Here is a 23,086-nt window from a genome sequence, read left to right as displayed (position 1 = left end):
AAAAAATGTTAACATTGCTTGAATTTCAACAAATTTCTTTTATTTCTTTGAAGGTAAGCTATTTGTCAAAGACCAATTTCATAAAACAATTACAGTTCTTTTGCTTAAATTTGTGGTGAAAATAAAAGACGCTTTGACTAGGTATACATTTTATATATATGAAGTGAGTAAAAAACAAAAAAATGAAAGAACAAAACTGAAGTCAGTGATATATAGTCGCATTCAACTGAAGTCAACCCAAGTAAACATATACTTTCATGTAATATTCATAGTTAAAATTAACAACAAATATCTTCTGTGTATATAAATATATAAATATATAGATGAACAACAAAAATCGACGCTAAAAAAGGACAATATATAATACAAGTTAAAATAAATAATGATTGTTTGTCGGGTACGACACATGTACCACATGATAGTATATCTATCTGTCACTATCGTTCCGTAGGTGTTCACCAATACAAACGTGTGCGTATGAACGTATTGGTAACTTCTATACTTTTAACGTTCTACGTTCCATTCGTTAGTTCATTCATTGCAGTCGTGATACTCATTTCAGTGCGTCAAAGTCAGTGTTTCAAGCCAAAAGTTGTTTTTTTTTGCTAAATAACCTTACGTTGAATTTAATATTTATGTGTCTAATAAAAAAATAGAAACATGGATGGAAACAATGATATTGAAGGATTCGAAAGACGACCAAGAAGATATGGTTCACCGATAGAAATTGCTGACTTTTATTCGGAAAGCGATGATGATGATGTGAAGGATATCAAAATTGAACCAAATTTTGATTTAACTGATCAAATTCCGTTGATTTCTTATCAACTGAATAGTGGAATTCCAAATATGAAAGAGAAAAACGATTCGCAGTCACAGCACTATGATATATCAAATATTAAGATTGACGTCGATGCAGACCAACCTGGTATTTCTATACCGTTGCCTTATGATGGAAGTGTAAGCAATACGAGATTAATTTATCGTAGCTGTGATCCAATGCATTCAATATTTACAAATGAACAATATAAACAAATAATCAAAAACGTTACCAACGTAACTCATTTGATAAACTCATTGGAAGAAACGGTCGATAAACATATTCGAGGCATTGATAGTGATTCAAGTAAAACAAATTCATCAAGTGACGACGAAAGTAGTTCAAGTGATTCAGATAGTTCAAGCAGCTCATCAACATCTAGTGTGGCCAGTTCAAAAGATGATAAAAAAAGAAAACACATCCGAAGTTCGAATAGAAATCGACGCATCGATTCCTGTTCAAGAAGTAGTTTGCAAAATGAAAGAAATGTGGTCAATATTCCAAAACCAACCAGTTTTAATCATCATTTTCAAGTTGACACAAATAGTCGTAGCGACATCCCAGAACATGAATCGTATTCAATACCGAAAAATACAGAGAATTTAAATTCAGATTCATCTTCAGGAGAATGTTTTCAACCACCAGCGGAAAAGCGAATTCGTGTCGATGAAACAAATCAAACAAATTCCACATCGGCAAATGTGCGAAACCAAGGTAAATATTTAAATTTGCATAAACCAAATATCTATTGAAAATATCGAGAGGAGAGTATGTTTTTATTCAGACATTACTCAGCCATAAGCGCTGAATAACATACTCTCTTGTCGATATATTTAATAGATATGTGATCCACTGATAACGTCGTTTTCTTTTTATGCATTTTTTCTGTTTAGGAGAATCCCAATTGAAAAACATCGACAAGACTCTATTTTTCAATAGCATAAAAGCAAAAACTTGTCAAATTTGTCACCGATGTTACACATTAATGACTGCTCATTATAAAAAGGTTCATCCAAATCATGAGGTGCTTGTATCTAGAATTTCACCTGAAATGGCCAAAGATGTTGAAAATTTAAACCGATCGTTCTTAACACCTGAAAAGAATATTTTTGCTGCATTTTGCATATTCTGTGAAACTCAGCATAGTTACCGTTTGCAGTACTGGATCGATCATATTCGATCTCATACGGGCGAGTATGGATATAAATGCTCAATTTGTGAAAAAGATCATTCATTCGATAGAAACATATGTTGTGGACAACTACCGAATATTAAATACCCGTTTGACTTACGTTTTGAAGATTTAACTGCTTTTATGTGTCGAAAATGTAATTTTGTTCAAATAAATGAGCAAAATATTCAAAAACATTTGAGAAACGAACATGAAATTGAGCACATCAATGGCCATTATAAGCAGATCATTTTGCTATCAGCACTCAGCAAAACATTGAACGGTGGACATCATTCACCGTATACACATTATTCGGTTTTTCAAATGTTTTCACCTCGTAATGTATAATTTTAATGTACACACACCGATTTTTTTATGAATAAAGCAACAAACATTTAAAAATGTACGGAAAATTGTGTATAATTTTGGTGGCGAGTAAAGTAAACCTTTTGCAGTACAATTGACTAATGTGTTTTTTACTTATTTTTTTTCTAGGATAAATGATGACTGAGGCTGAAATCACAAATATTGGACCGTCAACGTCAAGCAGCTACCATATAAAAGATGAGCCAGATTTAATTGTACTTTCCAGTGATGATGAAAATGACAAAAAACCAATTCAACATAGTGGTTACGGCAGGAGCCATTTAAATGGAAAATCAGGCGACATACATACTGATAGTACGCTAAATAAAGTTACCTGCAACCAACATAGTGGAAATAAACAATATCATGAGATGATTCAAAGTATAAAAAATCTAACAAATGAAGTGGAAGCACTTCAACAGATATATGAGGAATACGATTCCGACAGCAGTTCAAATAGCGAAAAACACGTTAAAAATGCAAAATATTCGAGTAGTGACGACACCAATAGCTCTGATAAGCGACAAAAGAAACATCGCCGACGACTCAAGAAATCACATCGAAAACGATCTTCTGATAAACGGTTCAAGACGTATGAAAAAAATGGTCGATACCGATCGGGTTCGGAAGCATATGCCAGCATGTCGGAAGGTGATACCAAAATAAAAATAAAAAAGGTTTCATTCGAAACGAATGACCATCTTAATAATTTGAATTTGAATTTCGACAGATTTTTAATGGTTTTTTTTAATATCCTTTAGGTTATTTGAATAACGCGAATCAAATCTACCAAAAATTATCGAAATCAATGGGTGCTCATCATAAAAATATCCATAAAAACCACAAGGTGTTTGTATCGAGGCTGTCCGAAGAAATGGTGAATAAAGTCAAGAATGGATCTTGTGTTGCTGTAAAATTTCACGAGTCAAATATGGAGTGTTTGGCTGCATATTGCTTTTTTTGTGAATCTTTTAAACAATTTCCATGCCATATTTGGATCCAACACATTCAGATGCATACCGGTGAATTTTCCTTTCAGTGTAAAGTTTGCCGAAAGTTTTGCCGTCCTCATTGTACTCATTTTCTTTATGCAAAGATGAAATATAAAATAAATTTTCGCAACAAAGATCTCAACGCATTTATTTGTAAAAAGTGCAATTTCACTCAAATAAATGAAGAAAACATTCGCAAACATCTTAAAAATGAACATAGATGTGGAGATATTGACCATCTATATGATCAAGTTACATTGTTGACCGCATTCAGCAGTATTAAAACACCAATCTTACAATTACACGATATTCGCTTCGATTTGGCGAAAAAACTATTTTGATAACCATTATAATAAAATCCAAAAAAAATGAAAAAACAAACGACCTTTTTTATTTAAAAAATTCATGAAGGTAATTTTAAAATAAGAGCATGTCTTTAAAAAAAACTATTTTCGTTTAAAATGAGCTGTTGTTAGCTGGTGGAATCAATACCAATCGTTTGACTATATATTCAGCATTGAACGCTTTTCAATAATTCAGTGGAGACGTCCCATATTTTCTTTACTAAGCACGAGTAACTTTTCAATCATTTACTCCATTTTCAATGCAACATGTTTGGACAAACTTGTTCTGCGTCACATACAATTCATTATTTATTTATACACAAAGTTTAATCGACGTATTTTAACATATACAATTAGATATTTTGTGCAATGGAAAAATAAGCAATAAAATTAGAATTCTTTCTTTATCATTTAAAGCGCTTCTAATCACTTCTAATTCTTTCACTACAAATGTTTGATAAATGTTTGAGAAAGGCAAACCAATTGGTTCCAAAAAAGTCAAGTGTATAATTATATGCACCCGAGCCGTTCCCAATATTCCTTGGCACTTGTTTTAGCTTTGGTGAATATATAGGTTTTAAAATTCCATCACTAAGTGGGGTAATTCCACTATATACATGCATTTTTCTCGTAAATTGGACACCAAATTTTACTCGGAATGTCAATTTTCGTTAAATGTTACAAATTTTGTTATTAATCACACCCATCTTCATGAGTTTTTAAATGAAACACTATTAAGTAGTTTTGACATTTATTGATACGAGGTCAAATGTATTTGCTAAATTGATTCAAGTTTTCTTCAAATGCATCAAAATTTACGATTATTTTCTTACTGTAGACTATTATTAGTATTTTCACCAATATGTCTTTAAATATTTCGACAGGATCCCATATATAAAAGGCAATTTATCCGTCAGCTCAATTCAGTTATTATTGAATTATTACAGTGAACGTTCAATATAATAAACTAATTTGTTGTAATTCGTTTTAGTCGCATATCGATTCAATCATGAAACCGTTGTTGAAAAATCAGCAAGTTTTCAAATTGCTTTGTGTATTTCCTATGGATGAATCCATTGATAAATGGAAAAAATATAGTTACCATACTTTTGCGATATGCATTTTCATTGCAAATTCTTGTGGTGCCGTTGCGGGAATGGCGTATTTCAATAAATTCGTGAATATTGATTTGGGAAGTTCGTTATATACTCTTTTTAATATTTTTGGTGCAGCATCGACGGCGTATGTAACTCTCGTGATCTTGTTGCGTCGTCAGAAAATGGCTGCGATTTTTGAAAGATTGTCTATTATTTACAATACAAGTAATAAGTATTGGAGAAAAATTTAGTTTTCAAATTCAAACGAAATTCTCTTCTACTTTAGATAAAAATGTGGAAATCTTTGAAATTTCAATGCGAAAAGTAAACAAGCAAAGCGAATGGATGTTGGAAACTTACTTCAAATACGGCATGTTTGGATATGGTTTAAGTGTGATTGTTATGTCAACCATTTCGATATTGCTTTGTTTCTTAATGCATGGATATTTTGATGGCAACTACGTTTATCGAGTTTTAAATTTGATGTGACCATTTCTTCAATTTTTTAATTATCCAAATTTAGTCGAAAATTTCATTTCAGTTTACCATGGAATCAAAAAACACCATTGGGATATATATGCGAGTTGGGATTTTCTCTAATTCTTACCGAGTCCTATTTCATTGCAAACGGATCTATTATATTGCTGTTTATTTCTTTGTGTTTGCATCATCGAGAATTTTGGAAAACATTTCATCATTTACTCAGCAAATTGATTAGTTCCAATAGGATTGCAAGCAATAAGAAGTGCATTAGAAAATTAATCGAGTTTCATGTATTGGTCAGAGAGTGAGTAAGACTTTTTTTAACCGATTTTTGTTCCCATATTTTTGTCATTCTTTGTCTATTTCTTCTACCAGATTATTTCTTCAATCAGCAGAAGCAATTAGTCCATTTATTATCGTTCAGTTAATTTGCAATATGATTATTTTAGCCTGTATGGCATTTCAGCTGGATTTGGTAATCATCATCTTAAGGCAATTGTCTTTCAAAACAAAATCATTATTTTATTTTCAGCAATTGAAAAATCCAGATTTTGAATTTATATCGGCGATATTTATAATGGGAATTGATTTGTCGAACTTATTCGTGTTCTGTTTTTTTGGAAAAATTGCAACAGAGAGTTTCGAAAAGATGACTAACTCTTTGTATGACACGAATTGGCCAGACTACCCATTGGTTATGCAAAAGTATTTGGTTTTTATGATGGCAAGTACTCAAAAACGAATTCATTATCATGGAATGTTTGGAGTGGCCATTTTGAATTTGGAGACATTTTCTCGGGTGAGTGAAATTATCTTAAATAAACAATCCGTTAATTTATTATTTGTTTTGATTAGATGATCAAATCAATAGCCAGTTACTATATGATGTTGAAAACGTTTATAACCAACTGAGATATTTAAATTTGCACATTAGCTGCAAGTGAATATTAGATCAATTAAAACTGAATAGAAACGCTGAAATGTGAAGAAAAATGTTTAAAATTGATGAAATTCACATGAAACCTGAATATTATAAATTTACATTTAGTTGACTTTTAAGCCATTTTAATTAAAGATCCTAATGTTAAACATTTAATAAGTTATTAATAATAACTCAGAGAAATTGAACAGAGCAAACTGAACCCTGTTTCCGAAAACGGTTAAGTGTAAAATTGTGAAAACAATAATTTTTCTCCTCAAGGTTTTCAAATGTAGACTTCTATTTTGGAATTTCAGATGTCACATTTACAGTTGTCACGATTTTACACTGGAACTGGCTTAGACCAGGGTAAAAATAACATTTCACCACTCAATGTGCTACGTTCAATATCTCTAAGTAGATTAACTAAAATTTGGTATAGAATAGAAGCCTACTTTATTGCTGAACAAATATAATATTATTTGCACTAATAAAAAAAATAAAATTGAATGCACTATTCTTTTAATTATTTAAATACAATTGAAAATTGAATATCCCATCAGATATGTTGAGAAAATCGACATCAATACGTCTTTAATAAATACTCTTTATTTTGATATAAGAGTCTTGAACAACGTATAATATGTTAACACATTTCGAAGCATCTTAAAAAAGAAAAAAAATGCAGTTATATGCAGTTACAGGCATTCGTGTTTTATCTATCATGGATATACCTTCAAAAATGTTTCCAATTTCAAAATTGCGATTCCGAATCCTGAATAATATAGAGGTCTTTGTGTATTTATGACCATAAACAAAAGATATTTCTGCAAACGTGTTGGTAAATTTGGCCAATTCATGTCATATAAGCAGTCAGACATTTGTTCGAAACTCTCTGTTGCCACTTTTCCGAAAAAACAATACAAGAAGAGAATTGACGTAGAAACCATGAATGCTTGCAATAATATACTGAGATTGAAGTCAACATGTTTCATCTCCTGAAATTAGGATAAACAAACTTAAGCACATTAGTTGTGGATATTATATTGACAGATAATGTACCAAATCCAATTGAAAAATGATGCACGACATGAATATCATACTACAAATCAATATGACCAAAATATACAGGCTTAAAACTTTGGCCGATTCACAAAACCAACTGAAAATTCACAAAAATTTCGTAAGTTAGACATATTGTTTCATTTATTATCCAAACCCACTTTTTAGTTGAATTATGAAAATGGATCAAATCACAGAAAAATGTCTCATCATTTCGATCGGCCTCAATTCGATCAAATTTCTGCACCAAATGTTGAAACTGTCTATAAAATGCCTGATGATGCAAACAAATAGAAATGAACAATAAAAGTAGCGATCCATTGCATACGAAGTAAGCCTCAACGATGGCAATAACGAAACACACATCAGCGAAATATCCCAATGGTGTTTTTTGATTCCATGGTAAACTGAAAATGATTTCTTTTTACTAAACATCATAAAATGGAAAAAATTTCATTTCACTTTCATTTGATTACTCACATTATTCTGTACGGGTAATACAAATACTTTGCATTAAAATTTCCATGTCGAATTATACATAATGTGGCTGAAGCTAAGCACATGATCGCTGTGCTAACGAAAAATCCAATTATAACCAATTTAAAGAAGAGCTTCCAGATCCATTCACTTTTATTATTTGCTTGCACCAAATACTCAAATACGTCACTATTTACGTCTAAAAAAGTATATATTCTCATTTTTGATTTGGTAATTTTATTATGACACTTACATGCTTTGTAAATTTCAGCCAAATTTTCAAAGATGGCGGCTATTTTGTTTCGTAAAAATAACGTAACGATTATCATATAAGTTGTGCCCGAAAAAGCAGAAATTTGAAAAAGTGCATATAGGGATGATTCCAAGTCAACTGACACAAACTTATAAAAGTATGCAATACTCGCAGCTAATGAGCACAAAATTGCAGATACAACGTATAAACTGAATAAAACTCGTAGAAATTTCACGCATTTTGGAACTTTTTCATCAATTGAGCACACACAAAGCCAACTGAAAACTCTCTGATTTGTTTCCAATGGTTTCATTCTATTTAACATTTCTTATTCACGTGAAATAATTTATCGTTTACGGTAAACAATATGGAATGCAAGCTTATACACATTTTTACTCCTTTTTATACCATTAAATGAAATAAATAATTCAATAAATTCACAACGTTTTCACATTTTCTTCATTTGACTAGACATCATTATTTTTAACTCGTGCTTAAGCCTGAAATTAACGTGACATTACATCAAGTATGAGATTCAACATACGGTTTTTTTAAAAAGCGTATTGAAAATATCATCGATTGAAAAAGTTAACAGTAGATGAAAATGTGGTATATTGGATGGCATTTATTTCACGAAAATTACAGTATTTCTTTCTCTTGGTTTTTATTTCGATATTTATAAATAAAATATCACTGTGCAACAGTAAAAAGGTGACAGCATTTTGTATGAATGGATGAAAGTACTAACCGAGTATAGTAAAACCCTCGCAGGGCTTTGCAAGGTTGCCAATAAGTTTTTATCGACATATGCATCAATCTATCTGAATATTTGTTCCTAGGGGTGTTTTGGCATGAGACTGGGCATGAGAAGACAGGATATTTATATTGCGATACAATCAAGTTTTGATGCACTTAAAATGGCCGTTCTTTGTTTGGTGACCCTGATTTTATCATAGGATCAAAAAATTATGTACTATAAAGTTGTTCAGAATGATGAGAGACATTTTTTGGGTCAGCTGCCCTCCTACTCCTTCTATACTTCCAGGGGGTCGGGGTCTTAACCCTTCAACCCTTGATTTTTTTTACCTGAAACACAAACATTTTGCTTCATCATGCTAAAAAAACCATAGTCTCATAGTATTTGACTCAAAATAGAGGGCTCTCATTTTTTTTTAAATAAAAATGCAATATCGTTTAGTTTTTTCGTCTCTTAAAAAATTCTTGTTTTTATTATCATTATTTTTTTCTTGTTTTCCTTTAATTTATTAATAAATAAATAACAGCATTAATTTTTATTATAGTTCAATAGCTATTCTAAATAGTTTACGTGTTTCTGCTTCCTTATTATTTACTGTATTCTCATTGTCATAATCTTACTCCATAGATTTTTCAGGCTTGATTCAATTGATCATGCAATAAAAAAAGATCGTTTCCATTCGGCGAGTAAAACCAAATGCATTCACCAGATTGTTATTATGCAAAGGTATCTCTTCAAATAAAAACAATTCAAAAATCAGTTATTTTTTTATCAATTTATATAGTCTATGATTATTTATGCATACACTCATGTGGTATTCGGTGCATTTTTCTTGTTGTTATTTTTGAAGTTTTTCGTTTAGTTTGAGACCATTTGCCTCTTTAAATTATATTCTCAGAACATATTGTAGTTTTATCTATATTTCTACATGAATTTTACAACTTATAAATTTACTATCGATTTGCTCAGTGGCTGTTTTGAGTTTGTAGCTAAAACACAAAATAAAAGAGGGATGTTTTGTTCGATGTAAAAAATGTCTTGAATTCGATTAATTTGAAGAATATGAAGTCAAAGATACAAACACAATTTGAAGTAATCGCAGAGAAAATATGTTTTCCACTTTTTATGTAAGATGTTGGCAGACACTCTGAATTTTGATTTCCTGTTTTTTTATGTCAATTGGAAGAACACTTGAAACCTGAGGCCAACTTCATTCTTTAGTCCCAACAATAAGTAGTTTGTTCTTGTTGTAAGAAAAAATAAATGAGAAAAAAAGGTAATTCAAGTTGGAATTTTCTGTCATCTCTCTCTCTCTCTCAACTTCTTTGTATAAGGCAATCGTGTCAAATACATGTAAAAGTTCGAAATATAAATGTATTTATTTAATCAAGTTGAATAGTTTAAAAATCTGGACAAAATCCATTTATCTTCAGTGTAAATAGGAAAACAAAAACAAACTTATTTTCAGAGATCTTCGTTACCTATGGAATCTTAAAATTGATTTATGTTTTATTGCTCTCTCTCTTTTACTCTTCCTCATTTAGAATTGACCCTGGCTATTTTAATAATTATTATTCATTGTGTGCATATTTGTGTACAAGTATTTATCACCTGTATTAGTTTGATTACATTCTGCAATGGCAATCTTATCATTTCTATTTTGCATTAATTATACGTGGCTCGGTCGGTTTTCTTCAGTACGTTTGTTATGTTTAATTTATTTTATTTCCTTTTGTTTATGTAATTGAGTTGAGAAAAATATGTTGATTTTAATTTATGTGATAAATTACTTGTTATCTTTGGCTAAATATGCATACATGTTTCAATCGAGAGTGTGTGTGTTTTCTTTATCATAGGACATGTTCCGGCGTCTTTGATGATTATTGGCCTACTGAATTTCGTATCAATACTTCCGCTCTCATAATTGATATATTTCATGCAGATATTTATTAAAAAAAGAGCATTTTCTTACTTTTAATGAAGAGACGTCGAGATTTCGCTGTTTTCAAATGAACTGAACAACCAAATCATTTCAATTTTCTCTTTGTTAAAATGAAAACTGAAAACAAAAACAAAAACCCAAAATGTGGATGAAATAAAAAAAGACGGAAAGATAAATTATTGAGCTTTGTATTAACAATCCAATTTGATACATCATTTTATTGACATATTTAGAGCCAGCTCTCTGTTATGGTATTATTATTTGCTTTTAAATGTGTACGAGAAAAAACAATCGAATTTACTTCGAGAAATAACGAAAAAGATAATGGTAAGTTTATAATGTATAATGTGATGTTTGTAGTGAAATAATTCATTATAATTAGAATTAATCAGGTGATGTCATTGTAAATGTAATTTAAATCATTCAAATTTAATTCAAATATCGAAAAAAAAACGAAAAAAAAATATGAAAAAAATACCGAAATGTGTACGGTCTAAAATATTTTCAAAAAAAAAAAATGTGTTTCAAATTGAAACATGGCCAATTCGAGGCCGAATTCTGAAAATTGTTCATCCTAAGCAATTTCAAAAGAAATTAAAATGCAATTCAACCGTCATTGCACTTGTTTTGATAATTCTAATATGAATATGAAATAATTCCAATGAATCATTTTCAATGAGACTGTCACCTTCATATGTGGTAATTTTAAACTTGAAAAGAGAGAAAAAAATGAACGAAAAAATTGTTTAAATTCAATTAAATTTCATACAATATTATGCATACTTCGATTGATGTTTCTCGTGCAATCATCGCTGGTTGACAATATCTATTGTTTGACATTTATGCGTCTCCTCAATATGTACATTTTCCATTTTATTTTGTATATTGACAAAAAGAAACAGCACGAACAAATCACTGAACAAATTTTTGTGTCAGATTCAAAATATATAATTATTTGGCGTTTCGCGCGCAATGTTCAACTTTTTACACATGTTCTTGTCTTTATCTATATCCATCTATATCGCATAGATGTTGCGCGCTGAATTCATTTTCATGCTATTTTTTTTTCTTTTTTTATTCTAATTTCTACGTGATGCTTTCTTCTATTTATATATATATATATATTTATATATGTCGTATTATATATATATATATATATATCATTTTTCCATAGTATTTATAATAATAATAATCAATATTATTTACAGAAAAGGCAATAGCATTTGTTGGCTTTAGGTTTTAGTTAAATTAGTTTTTGGGATTATAAACATAAAGTTAGTCTTTTACTTGCGTATGAAGTAATCAACAAAAAAAAAATATAATGGTTCGATTGGTATCGTTCGCTTATTCGATACCAAATAGACAAATCCTTTTTGTCGAAAACGAAAATTTTACGCTCATGCTAGCGCAAACTTAAATTAGTTCTTTTTCTTATTCGGTGTTTATGGAAATTTATATGATGATCCATTAAAATGTGATAATCAAAACACCGATGAAATGCCACACGAATTGGACAGGGTTATTCCATTCATCTATTTTTTCTCACGTCAAACCGGCAGGCAGGCACTTATCGATTGCTGTACGCTTGTGACATTGGTATGAACCTTTGATGATGCGGTCCGAATGGCCTTAGTTCTGGCAACGCTGTTCGTACAGTTTGTAAACCGTCAACGGTATCAAAACCATTCTCTTCATGTACACCGTTGAATCGATCACGTTTCTGTTGTTGATTCCATCGTACATAAAAGACTAGACATAGCACAAGCACCAAAAATAGCGCCAAAAATGCACCGCTTGCTATACTCGCCGTTTGTAGCATAGCCAGACGACGTGTAGCTGTACGAAAAATAAATAGATAAAGATTAGGAAATTGTTGCAAATAGTTTTGGTATTCTTTTGTCATTTCATCGAAACATTGTACTTACGCAAATAGGAGCCGTCTAAATCCTTGTATTCACAACGCGAACCCATGTAACCGTCTGTGCATCTGTAAAATTTATAAATTCATTTAGTTGGTGTCAAATACGAAGAAATAATTTTGAAAAAATTCACATTCTCTTTTTTAACTTACTCGCAATTGTATAGCAGCGAATCACCAATTTTTACTGTAAAGCATCTCGCTTCGTTGAGACAGTAGTATGCCGCATAGGCTGGTGGGCATTTATATGTTGGAAATGTGATGTTTGGACGAGGCGCTTGTGTCGGTGGCCTTGGTCTTGGTGTTGATCTACTCGAACAGGCTTCTGCAAAAAAAAAAAAACAAAACAAACAATTCACATTTAGTGATTTCGATTCAACGACAAAAATACATTTTCTCCCAAAAATTCTATCGGTTCATTCATTTCAACATTGTTAATTCCATTCACGGAATTTTCAAAATTTAACCAAAACCAGAAACCATATAAATAAGTATCGTTTGAAATTCAACAAGATTGTGACAGACTATATGTATTAGTTTCATTGAATGCACTTTGCGGAATGCATTCCCCCTTTTTTTTCGTTTTTATACAATTGTGATCGGCCAATTCATGCCTTTTGTGTAAACATTTGAAACAATACCAATCGATATACAAATAACAATCTAATTCATCACTTGGGTTTTTGCTCACTTGCTTCAATCGGATACATGAATTTGATGCCTCTGAATGGATTAGAAGCAATAATCAATGGCATGCATATGCTTCAACCCTCCAAAATTGTAACTAACCAAGGGTGCCATTCCCTCGATGCAGCGAACTAAAACGTCTCTGGTATTTGATCATTTTACCACAAAATGAAATCAAACAATAATAACAAAAAAATGAGAAGACAAGTACATGTTTTCAGCTTAGCACGAACCCGACTTAAATTTGAAATTCATGAGGTCAGGCATAGTTGTTGACTTTTTTTGCATATTGGCCTTCATTTTGTTGAATGCGAAAAAAGAACTATTATGCAACTTTACATAACCCGTTTGTTCCCTTCTTTTCAACTGGCACTCGCATTGGTGTTTTTTTTTGTTGTTGTTGTTTTTTGCTTAAAGCGACGAATGCATTGAATGTGCACCATTGTGACGTCACTGCAGATTCAATCTATTCGGAATGAAATGCATTTTTTGTATGAAAATTCTTGGCTATGTTGCTTCCATTGCGGTTAATCACCTTCAATAATAAACACTTTAATCTATATACTTTAATTGTTATTGCTTTTACAGTGCGATGTTCAATGTCATGCGATTCTCTCGTGCATTTTCCCCATCCTCATTTATGTTGTGTTGTGTCTGTCGCATATTCAACATCAATTTCTGTTGTATGTAAAACAACCACGATATTATAATTTGTTTTTATTAATGCTAATATGCGATTTTCATTTTGCGTGCATTTTTCGGTTCTAATTCTTCTTATTGTGTTGTTTTATTTGCATAAATTTTTGGTTGTGCCTAATTTTCCAATACATAGATATAAACTATCTTTTTGTGTGTTCTGACACGCCGAATGAACAAAATGCAAGCAAATTATAAAACAAAATTGCAATAAAATGCAAATTATATTTTAAAAAAAACCAAGCAAAAGAAGAAGAACTCGATGGAAAAAAATTAAATAATCACGTTCCATTTAGTGTTACGGAATTGAAGTTTTACAAAAAGAATCCACTTTCTTTGGTAATTGAACGTCCGTTACTTTTGTCGCATTAAATTGGCATATTAGTACAAAAAGCACATAATTGGCATTAGATGTGTTTCGTTCGTCTCTTTTCAACCACTTCTAAGAATGAACAAAGTGTTTATTGTAAAAAAAATGTTGAATGGCAGAGAAGATCCCAACATAATGGAATGAGTATTATTATTATTGGCATAGGCCCATAAGCGATATTATTATTAATATAATTATGATAATTTTTCGCAATTTTTAGTGGTATATGCGTTTATGATCCAAAACAACGGTAGCAACGCCAGCAATGGCCATGCCATGCACGCAGTTGTGTCGAAGATTCGTTCGTTCGTTCGAAAAAAAGAGGTCAATCACCACAAAGAATATCTAAATATAACTTGGCATAACCAAACTGCATAATCGTTGTGCCTCAAGATTGAAAAAATATGTATAACATTCTTCATCAAATCATCGAAAATAGCTTCGCGCGTTATAAATATTACATCTATTTAGAGACAGAAAAAAAAACAAGCACAACAAAATTTGAATAAATGAATACGAAATCAATGCGAATTCAGAGTGTGTAGTGTGTGTTGATGAGGCCGAAAATCGGCTTGATTTATAATTGCATCACTTTCAGCACGACGATACACATCTTCAATTAAATGGAAATCTGACAGCAGGAAAATCATTCGTAGCGTGTACATGTGGTATGGCCATTTTTGGGGGCATTTTTAAGTGCCACGGTCATATAAGAACGAATGGTGAAAAAATCAAAAATTTCAAGCATAATTGAACGCCAAAAATCCTAGCAAAAACCTCATTCCAAATGAACCGAAAATAAATCATTGTGTAAAATGTGTGTAATATAAAATAGCAATATATTCGGAATGAAAATTGAACCAAGGACACATTTTTGCAAATATGCCATAGCGCGCGCGAAAAAAATTACTCTTTTCCCTGACACACACAACCAGTGTAAATACAGTAATGTCAAGAGTAAATTTAATGCATGCAATAATAATAATTCGGTTGTACATAAAAACAGTATTTTGTCAAACACACTCACACACTCCCTTCAGAAGGAAATTGTTGGAAAATTGCAATGGTTTTTGGATGGTAAAAATCCCTCCAGTAAATTCTTGTGTAAATAGAAATACCAACGATGTGATTGTACCGCATTGTTCAACAGCAATCACATAAATAATTGAGTAAAGTGTGCTTGAGCATAATATTAAATTTTCGGATATTGTCGTTATGGTTTGATGTGCGTATGAAATTGTGAGGATGAGAGTTGATTGCTCGGTGCACGTGTTTGGCATTTGGAGGGAAACATCGAGACAGAACACCTACCATCAAAGCACTGCGTACGCGTAATGTAATGCATTACAACAACATAAATAAAACATCAATCCGCAACCACTTGAGAAAAAAAGCGGTAATACGATGCGGGTGGTTGATGATGAAGCACACAAGCAAACTCAAGTATCACCGATATAAACAATATCAAAACGCATCGTATCATTGAAATGTGGCCGTAAAAATAGCACAACACACAAAAGGCGCGATATGTGTAACAGCATGACTTCACACATATTCATCGGGCCTGGTTTCGTTTTTGGAACGTAAAACCAAAGAAAATTTGATGTGTTGACGAAACAATTAAAATAAAACAGCACGGCCACCACCAAAGACGATTGCAATCGACATAGTAAAACTGCCATCACTTTAAATAAAAAAAATTAAAAATTGAACGTTGCAATGAGTTTCATTTTTGTATTTTGTTTTGCTCTATAAAAGCCAAGAATGACATTCGTGTTATACTTCAATTGTATGATCTAAAGACTTTTCCGTGCCGTGAATTTCATTATGTAAAAAAAAGCCAATTTCATTTCACGCCTTCTTTCGCCTTTTTTCCAGAAGCAAAGTGGAACATTCGTGACGGAGTGCTTCGCCTGAAAGGCCATTCTAAAAATTCTTGATTTTCGGATAATTTTGTAGGGAAAATTGACCAACCTCATTAATTCGTTCATTTGACTCAAGTGAAATCAGATTATCGATGCTAGCCATTGTTAATATTACTTCGATTAAGCAATAGCTCTTGTTGAACACCATATCGATGTAATTTCATTTCGACGACGCACACACAATTTGAGTGGCTTAAAAATGTAATCGATACTGATTGTGATTACATGAATACAATCGGAAACAAGAATAATGTCACACATCAACGAAACGGCACATGCGATGCACATCAGCCGATTTATGTGTGCAACAGCACGTACCATAAACAGCCTTTTTCAAATAAGTGGAGGCAAAAATAAAATATGTTGCAATTTTTATCGACTCTTCTCTTGCTCGATTAACAACAATGCAACCAATTTGATTGAGTGTTCTACGATGAGCATGTTAATTTCGACGATGCAGTTTTATCGGCAGTACATAATTTGTAATCATTTGATCACAATGGTTGAGCGCATCGATGAAAAACGGCAGGCTATTTTATTTATGCGGATACATCGTCATTCGATTTTTGTTCAAGACAGAGAATCGACATAGGCCATTAGATTGCAGCACCATAATATAATTTTGGCAATATTTTTGAAATTGGGGTGTGCAGTTTTGCGGTTTTCACAAAGAAACAGTAATGTATCTGTAGATTTTGAAAAGATTTTGTTCGAATGAATTTAATCTCTATTGCATCGATTTGTATTAATTGGTTCGAAATGATAATCATATTAGTTTTGGATATAAATCCATGGTTTTTTTTATTTCGACGCATTTGCTGCGGATCTTGAAAATGTAATTTTATGACTGCGTTCATTTTCTCAGCAATAAATCGTACTAAAAATCAGACCTTTAGCATTGAGTTGTAAAATCCGCACACAAGCAAATAGAGAACAAGTGGATGGCGCGTTGCTTGCGAGTTTCTCGGTATGTTGTCTGACATCGCGTATAAATTATTACAATGATAGAAATGTAAGTGGCATTCATTTTGCTACGAATAAAACGGAACTAAAACTTCGAGATTGTACATATTTCTTATGCTCTCTCTCTCTATCTCTCTCTCTCTCTCTCTCTCTCTCTCTTTAAAATAAGAAAATACAAGATGAATTGCACTTATTTTTTGCCACAGATAATACTTCGGCTTAAAATAAAATGGAATGGAATTAAAGGGAAAAAAAGTAAAAAAAGACGACATAGCGTCTTGTTTGGAAATGAATAGAGAAAAAGAGTCATCAAGCCGCTGCGTCTGTGGAGAGATCTTGAAAATCAAACAAGACATACGGAAAAGCGAGTAAGAGAGGCAGATAAAAACGCAATTGTTTGAGCGTTTCATCTTTAGAATTGTTGATTAAGTGCTTATAATACCTACTCAACGATGGCACACACGATAACAATGTGACCAGTAACTCTTTCATTACCACTGTTTCTTATTCTATTTCAGTTTTTTTTTCTCGCTCATTTGTGGCGACTTGCAATGGTGCTATCGTTGCTACGCATACATTGTCCGACAACCGAAAAAGCAAATTTATGTGTGCGACCAAGCAAATAAAATGCACCATCCATACATACATAAACACATAATATTCGAATATTTGCGACGATCCTATACCATTGCCATTTATTAAGAAGCAAATAAATTTGCTGGACTTTTTAATGTGACCATAAATTGTACAGCACTTTGTAAAATGTTTTACTTATTTTACGTTATTTGAACGGGGTTGCGATTTTTTTTCGCCACAAAAGTTATGCGTTTTGACAATAACGCCCATCTACAACCAACAACCGCCACTAATGAATGATATATTGGTATATGTTCGGAGCACCCGACGAAAAATATATCATATCATTTTCATATGCTTTTTTCTCTCTCGTTCAGTTATTTTTTTTTATGAAACATAATACTAATAATATCCTGTTCATTATTGATATTTTCGAAACAACGCATGGCATGATCGTGTGGGTTGGAATTTTAATATTTATATTCAACCCTTACAACTTTGTAAGTAAGATTGACACCGATGGTAACTTCTGTTTGGGTGGTTCAATGTAATATTTAAAGTGGCTTTTGACAAGTGTCGCCATTTCTTTTCGGTCGATACATTAACCTATGGCCACGGTCGAAAGTTCACATAAATTAGATTTATCAGTAGTTCATCATCGAAAACGCATTTAGAAAACCGGATTTGACCGTTTCGGTGACACGACAGTGGAATCATTGCCCATTCAAATGTTTAAATTGATGGTTTTTATAAGATAGGCTTGAATTTGAACTTAAAACAATTTTTGTAATGGAGATTTGAAAATATTCTTCAGAATTATGTTCATAATTATGAAAAAAAATGATGGTTAGCGTGCGAGAACACTTAAAAGAAATTACATAATCATTGTGTGTCTAACGAAATACTGCTTTTGATCTTGAAACACTGATATATTCAAATGTTCAATGTGGAATTGTATTGAAAACATGTCAAACATTTTTATAGAGAGCTCGTGGATATAATGCAATTCACTTAAGCGTAACACAACTCAAGGAATTAAAAAGAAATGACATAATTGATTTGATGTGTAATGCTATGTGCGCCGTTGCTTAGAATGTAAGCCGTATGCAATAGTTTTGCGCACCAAGACGAAGAACACGAATGGAGAGAACCCACTCTTAATGCACAAACCACATTAATTAGGCATTTGCTTCGTGCACAACGGGAAAAAAATGAGCAATTATTCTAAATGTGCCCATTTACTTCCAAATCAACTTTTTAGTGAGCTGAATAAAAAAAAAAACTTTAAAACGATGTAAGCAACCAAGCTAAAAGTGAAAAAAAATATATAATTCTCTTTCGTGCGCATGAAACAGGTATTTATTTGGTTACATTTGAAACAAATAAATCAATAATAACATTTTGGATTTCTCGAGGAAAAAACGACTTTTTTCTACTGTTCAAACACACATTTGTCACGAAATTCTCGAAAGTTATAATAAATACAATTTTCTTAATGTACTCGTTGTGTGTATGAAATGGAAAGATTTGTCGGCTTGGAAACTAGAGGAAAAAAATAGCTTTGAAACGTTGATCTTATCACAACCATGAATTGTGGAAATTCTTACTGGACTTCTATTTAAAATGCAATGCATCATGAATTCAACCACCCGAAAGAAACGAATCGAAAAATATTCCTTTGAGAAGTTACATAAGAGCGCGCTTTGATTGCATTCTTTGATTTGGAACATTATAAATATTGAAATTGAAAGCAAAACCGAACAAATGAACTTTTGAACAAATTGTGTGGCAAAAACACCATAAAGACTTTTAATTTATATTTAAATTAATTCGGTGTAATTTGTGGGTAGTTTTGTTACTTAATGTATTTTCCATTGAATTTCTCTTAAAAATTTGTAATTTTGAATAATAATAATATTGTTTGCAATCTTGATGAAAACTCTTTTCATTTTCTTATACAAATTAATTTAAAAGAATTTTCCAATAGAAAAAAAACCCAAATGTAATATGTAACCAGTGTTGAATCCATGTGCGTGCAGACGGATTTTGAGAAATGGAAACATACAAAAAATAAATCACTCACTAGCAATAACAATCTGAGTAATTCAATCGGTTTGCGGTTTTCGGCTCCTAATTCTTCCATAGGAGTACATTTCATATTGACATTGACATTTTTTTTGCTAGCTCTCACTCTCTCTACTTTGACGTAAATAGAGTAAAACCATATTCAATTTTCGTCTTGAATACATTTATTTTTCCGTTTTATTTCTTCACATTTCTGGATTGTGATTTATCGTGACTGTTGACATTTTTTGTTGGGTTTTGCCGTCAAGATGTTGAAAGGGATTCAATTGTATAATCAGTCAAATCGCTAAAGTCGTTAAATAATTCGTTTTATGGTGCAATTGAAATAAAGAACGCAAAATTCACAATCTACTTTGGCTGCAATAAAACGAATTTGTAGGTGTTTGTGTATGCGCACGTATGAGTGTAACAGTCTGACAGTATTTTGGTGGTAAATTGCAAATATGCGTGCATTGCACTGTATCCTCACCCTTGAAAAAAAGGGACACGAACAATTTCAAATGTTTTGTTGAACGAATATACTAGAATTTGGTTTTGCGTGTGTATGTGCAATGTCAAACAATAGACGAACGAGAGCACATAAAAACTGTTGTAAAGCATTGACGAAGTGATCTGTCATGGCATTATCCGATTTATTCATTCAAAAATATTCCCATTTAAACCATTAAGAAAATGCATTGGAACATAACTGAAATTAAATTTCAGCCATGAATAAATTACAAGCCATTGTGTTTCGCATTTCAATTTCACTGTAATATTCCTTTTTTAGTTGTTCAAAATGCCCAGAATCTCTGGATTATTTGATCAAAATCCTTTGGGATGACGATTTCTTTGAGTTGTACCCTAATCTCCGTAATGTTATCTAAGTCGTTTTGTGCTTTCCATGCAAAAATCCCATTCAAAATTAACGACATTCTTCAATGAAAACTATCCTCTTCAGAGCCATTTACATTTGAAGTACGACCAGTGCGTGATTTTCATCGATTTTCGGAACACTATTAAGTGATAAGTGGATTTTTTTTCGAATTTCACAAAAAAAAGAAGAATGCAATCACATTTAGGAAAAAACTGCTCTGGCAAAAAGTAAAACACGAAAATTACAGACAAAAATGGTTTGTTGAAGAAGGTAGAATATTTTTCAGCATAACACCAAAGCAAAGCATACACATTGAAATAACGAAGAATGAATCACGAAAACGGAAAAAGGATTGACTGAGTAGCTGAGCCACCCTCCTTTTACCTATTTATGCAACAAACACATATGCTTTGTTTTGTTTTCTGGTTGTTCAAACGTCGTTCTCTTCTTTATCGGTTTGCATTGTTTATTGTATAATCGCTTATGAGCATATTGTTTACGATTAACGTTTTTTTTTCTCCTCTGTGCCTTCTTGAAAAATCGTTCTGGGCGATGTATGTGTGCTTTGGCTTTTTTTGAAACGCACCATACCTTTTTGATCACAATGATTTTTTCACTCTGCTGGAAAAATGAATGAATTTATTTGCATGCCACATGTTTGCCTTTATTTGCCTTTAGCCAATGCCTCACATCTTTTTCTAGTCCGGTGAATTATGCGCTGTTCTAGTTCTAGTTTTCGATATTATACGGTTACTCCCTCAATTTTACTGGTTATCAATTTTTTTACTACCGATTCAATCGATTTTATGCCCACTTTCGTGATACGCATACAAAAAAGCATACATTTCGTTTAGTTGTTTTTTTTCTCAACTATTTTTTCTAGTGCTACTAAAATATGTGCATTTCAACGCTTTTATCACGAATTTTTCTTTTCAAATAGTTTCCATATTTTACCCTTTCTTTCACTCGTCGACAAACATAAATATATTCACCGTTGAATGAAAATGTATATTTGTTTTCTCAAACACCATAATTAATAATCATTCTGTGAATGGATTCAGCGCATGAAATAATGCAATCAAATTATAATCCGTCGTGCATATATTCTATGAATGCATAAAATGAAGTTAAAAACCGTATGACCATTTCCATTAATTTGGCGGTGCTTTTAATTACAAAGTAGCAATTCGTCCGGCATAATCTGCAATATAATAAATCCGAATGCATCAAAAGTCCACCAACCATAATGATTGTGTTTTATGCACCTAGAAAATATTCCGAGCATGGCTTTTTTAGGTTCATAGAATCGGACAAAGCGAATGTGTGAAGAAAAAAATCACCATTCCATCCATTACATTATAAATTAAGATATCAGTACAAAAACGACTGAATTCTTTGTGCGACTCGAAATGGATTTTGTTGCTAAAAATTATTTATATTGATGTATGGCACAAGATATTTTCTCATGAAAGATTACATAATGATTTACCGTTGCCAATTACTAGTTTGTGAGCGCGCGCGCGTGTGTTTGTGTGTGTGAAGTGGTTGGACTTATAAGGAAAGCCGCGATTGCGAATGCGCTTGAAAGTCATTTTTCAAGTCAGTCAATTGAATGAAAAATCATCAACAACTACGCGTTCATTGATTGAAACATTCTGGTAGACACAAGAGAGAAAGAGAGAGGGAGAAAAAGATAGAAAGAAATAAAACCGCACAACATGAACGTTTCACTTGATTCAATTTGAGTTGTCCAGTGTGAATCGAAAATATACAGAAAGAGAAAAAAAAATGCTCACGCTAATTCCACACCGATGACTAATCCATGAGTTGAACGTCGTACACTTCCACTCCGTTCACATTTAAACGTTGTGAATTAATTGATTAGATAAAATACGATGTGGCATTTGCCATAGTTGCGTATAAGTTGCTTATTAAGTAAATTATACGTTTTGCATATGGTTTTAAATATCGACGACAAGAAACGAGACATTGCATATTCAAATGGAATTCGCAATGACGTTGAGCACATGCAAAATAGCAATCGATACAAACTCGTTAAAATGTGTATTTTTTCTGTCTTTCTATTCATAAAACGGTTCGCATGGCAAAACCAGTAACAACGCAACGTCACCATTCAAGCCGGTATGAATAAAATGCCGAATTGCGACAAAATGACAGACACACACATTCGCACAAGCGATTTTGAATGAATATGCGTTTTCGTTTTCGTTTCATTCATAAAATTCACTTTTCATTCAATTTTAAAATATAATTTCACAACATGATCGCCAACTATTGCCGACTGTTGTGAAATTCCATTTGAACCG

The 23,086-nt window shown here is 32.1% G+C and overlaps 3 protein-coding genes across 5 annotated transcripts in view; 2 read left to right on the top strand and 1 right to left on the bottom strand.

Moving 5' to 3' along the window:
* The first annotated feature begins 424 nt into the window (after positions 1–424).
* Positions 425–3,648, top strand: LOC116342884. 2 transcript variants are annotated; one of them, XR_004201278.1, is made up of 4 exons: positions 425–1,534; positions 1,714–2,394; positions 2,487–3,008; positions 3,119–3,648. XR_004201278.1 is itself a non-coding variant. In XM_031770675.1 (2 exons), the coding sequence occupies exons 1-2, from the start codon at positions 661–663 to the stop codon at positions 2,337–2,339; spliced, it is 1,500 nt and encodes a 499-aa protein (XP_031626535.1). In that variant the 5' UTR covers positions 425–660; the 3' UTR covers positions 2,340–2,397. The 2 variants fall into 2 exon arrangements, 1 of the variants encoding a protein (XP_031626535.1); XM_031770675.1 differs by lacking the exons at positions 2,487–3,008; positions 3,119–3,648 and having other exon boundaries at positions 1,714–2,397.
* A 996-nt stretch (positions 3,649–4,644) lies between these two features.
* Positions 4,645–6,654, top strand: LOC116343038 (odorant receptor 9a). Its single transcript, XM_031770912.1, has 6 exons — positions 4,645–5,015; positions 5,077–5,275; positions 5,332–5,577; positions 5,649–5,748; positions 5,806–6,072; positions 6,129–6,654. The coding sequence occupies exons 1-6, from the start codon at positions 4,703–4,705 to the stop codon at positions 6,183–6,185; spliced, it is 1,182 nt and encodes a 393-aa protein (XP_031626772.1). The 5' UTR covers positions 4,645–4,702; the 3' UTR covers positions 6,186–6,654.
* A 5,194-nt stretch (positions 6,655–11,848) lies between these two features.
* The window catches only part of LOC116342894 (protein spitz-like), a 77,160-nt gene continuing 65,922 nt past the window's right edge, over positions 11,849–23,086 (bottom strand). For both annotated transcript variants that reach the window (XM_031770689.1, XM_031770690.1), the window contains exons 4-6: positions 12,755–12,926; positions 12,609–12,670; positions 11,849–12,519 (exon numbers count right to left, since the gene is read on the bottom strand). In XM_031770689.1, coding sequence (XP_031626549.1) covers positions 12,251–12,519; positions 12,609–12,670; positions 12,755–12,926 — 503 coding nt within the window. In that variant the 3' untranslated portion in view covers positions 11,849–12,250. The remainder of the gene's footprint in view (positions 12,520–12,608; positions 12,671–12,754; positions 12,927–23,086) is intronic.

This window comes from Contarinia nasturtii, unplaced genomic scaffold (assembly GCF_009176525.2).
Source record: "Contarinia nasturtii isolate CC-2019 unplaced genomic scaffold, AAFC_CNas_1.1 Cnas_scaffold_928, whole genome shotgun sequence".
NCBI classification, from domain to species: domain Eukaryota; kingdom Metazoa; phylum Arthropoda; class Insecta; order Diptera; family Cecidomyiidae; genus Contarinia; species Contarinia nasturtii.
The sequence above is the reverse complement of the archived record's forward strand: the minus strand, read 5'-3'. Positions and strand labels throughout refer to the sequence as shown.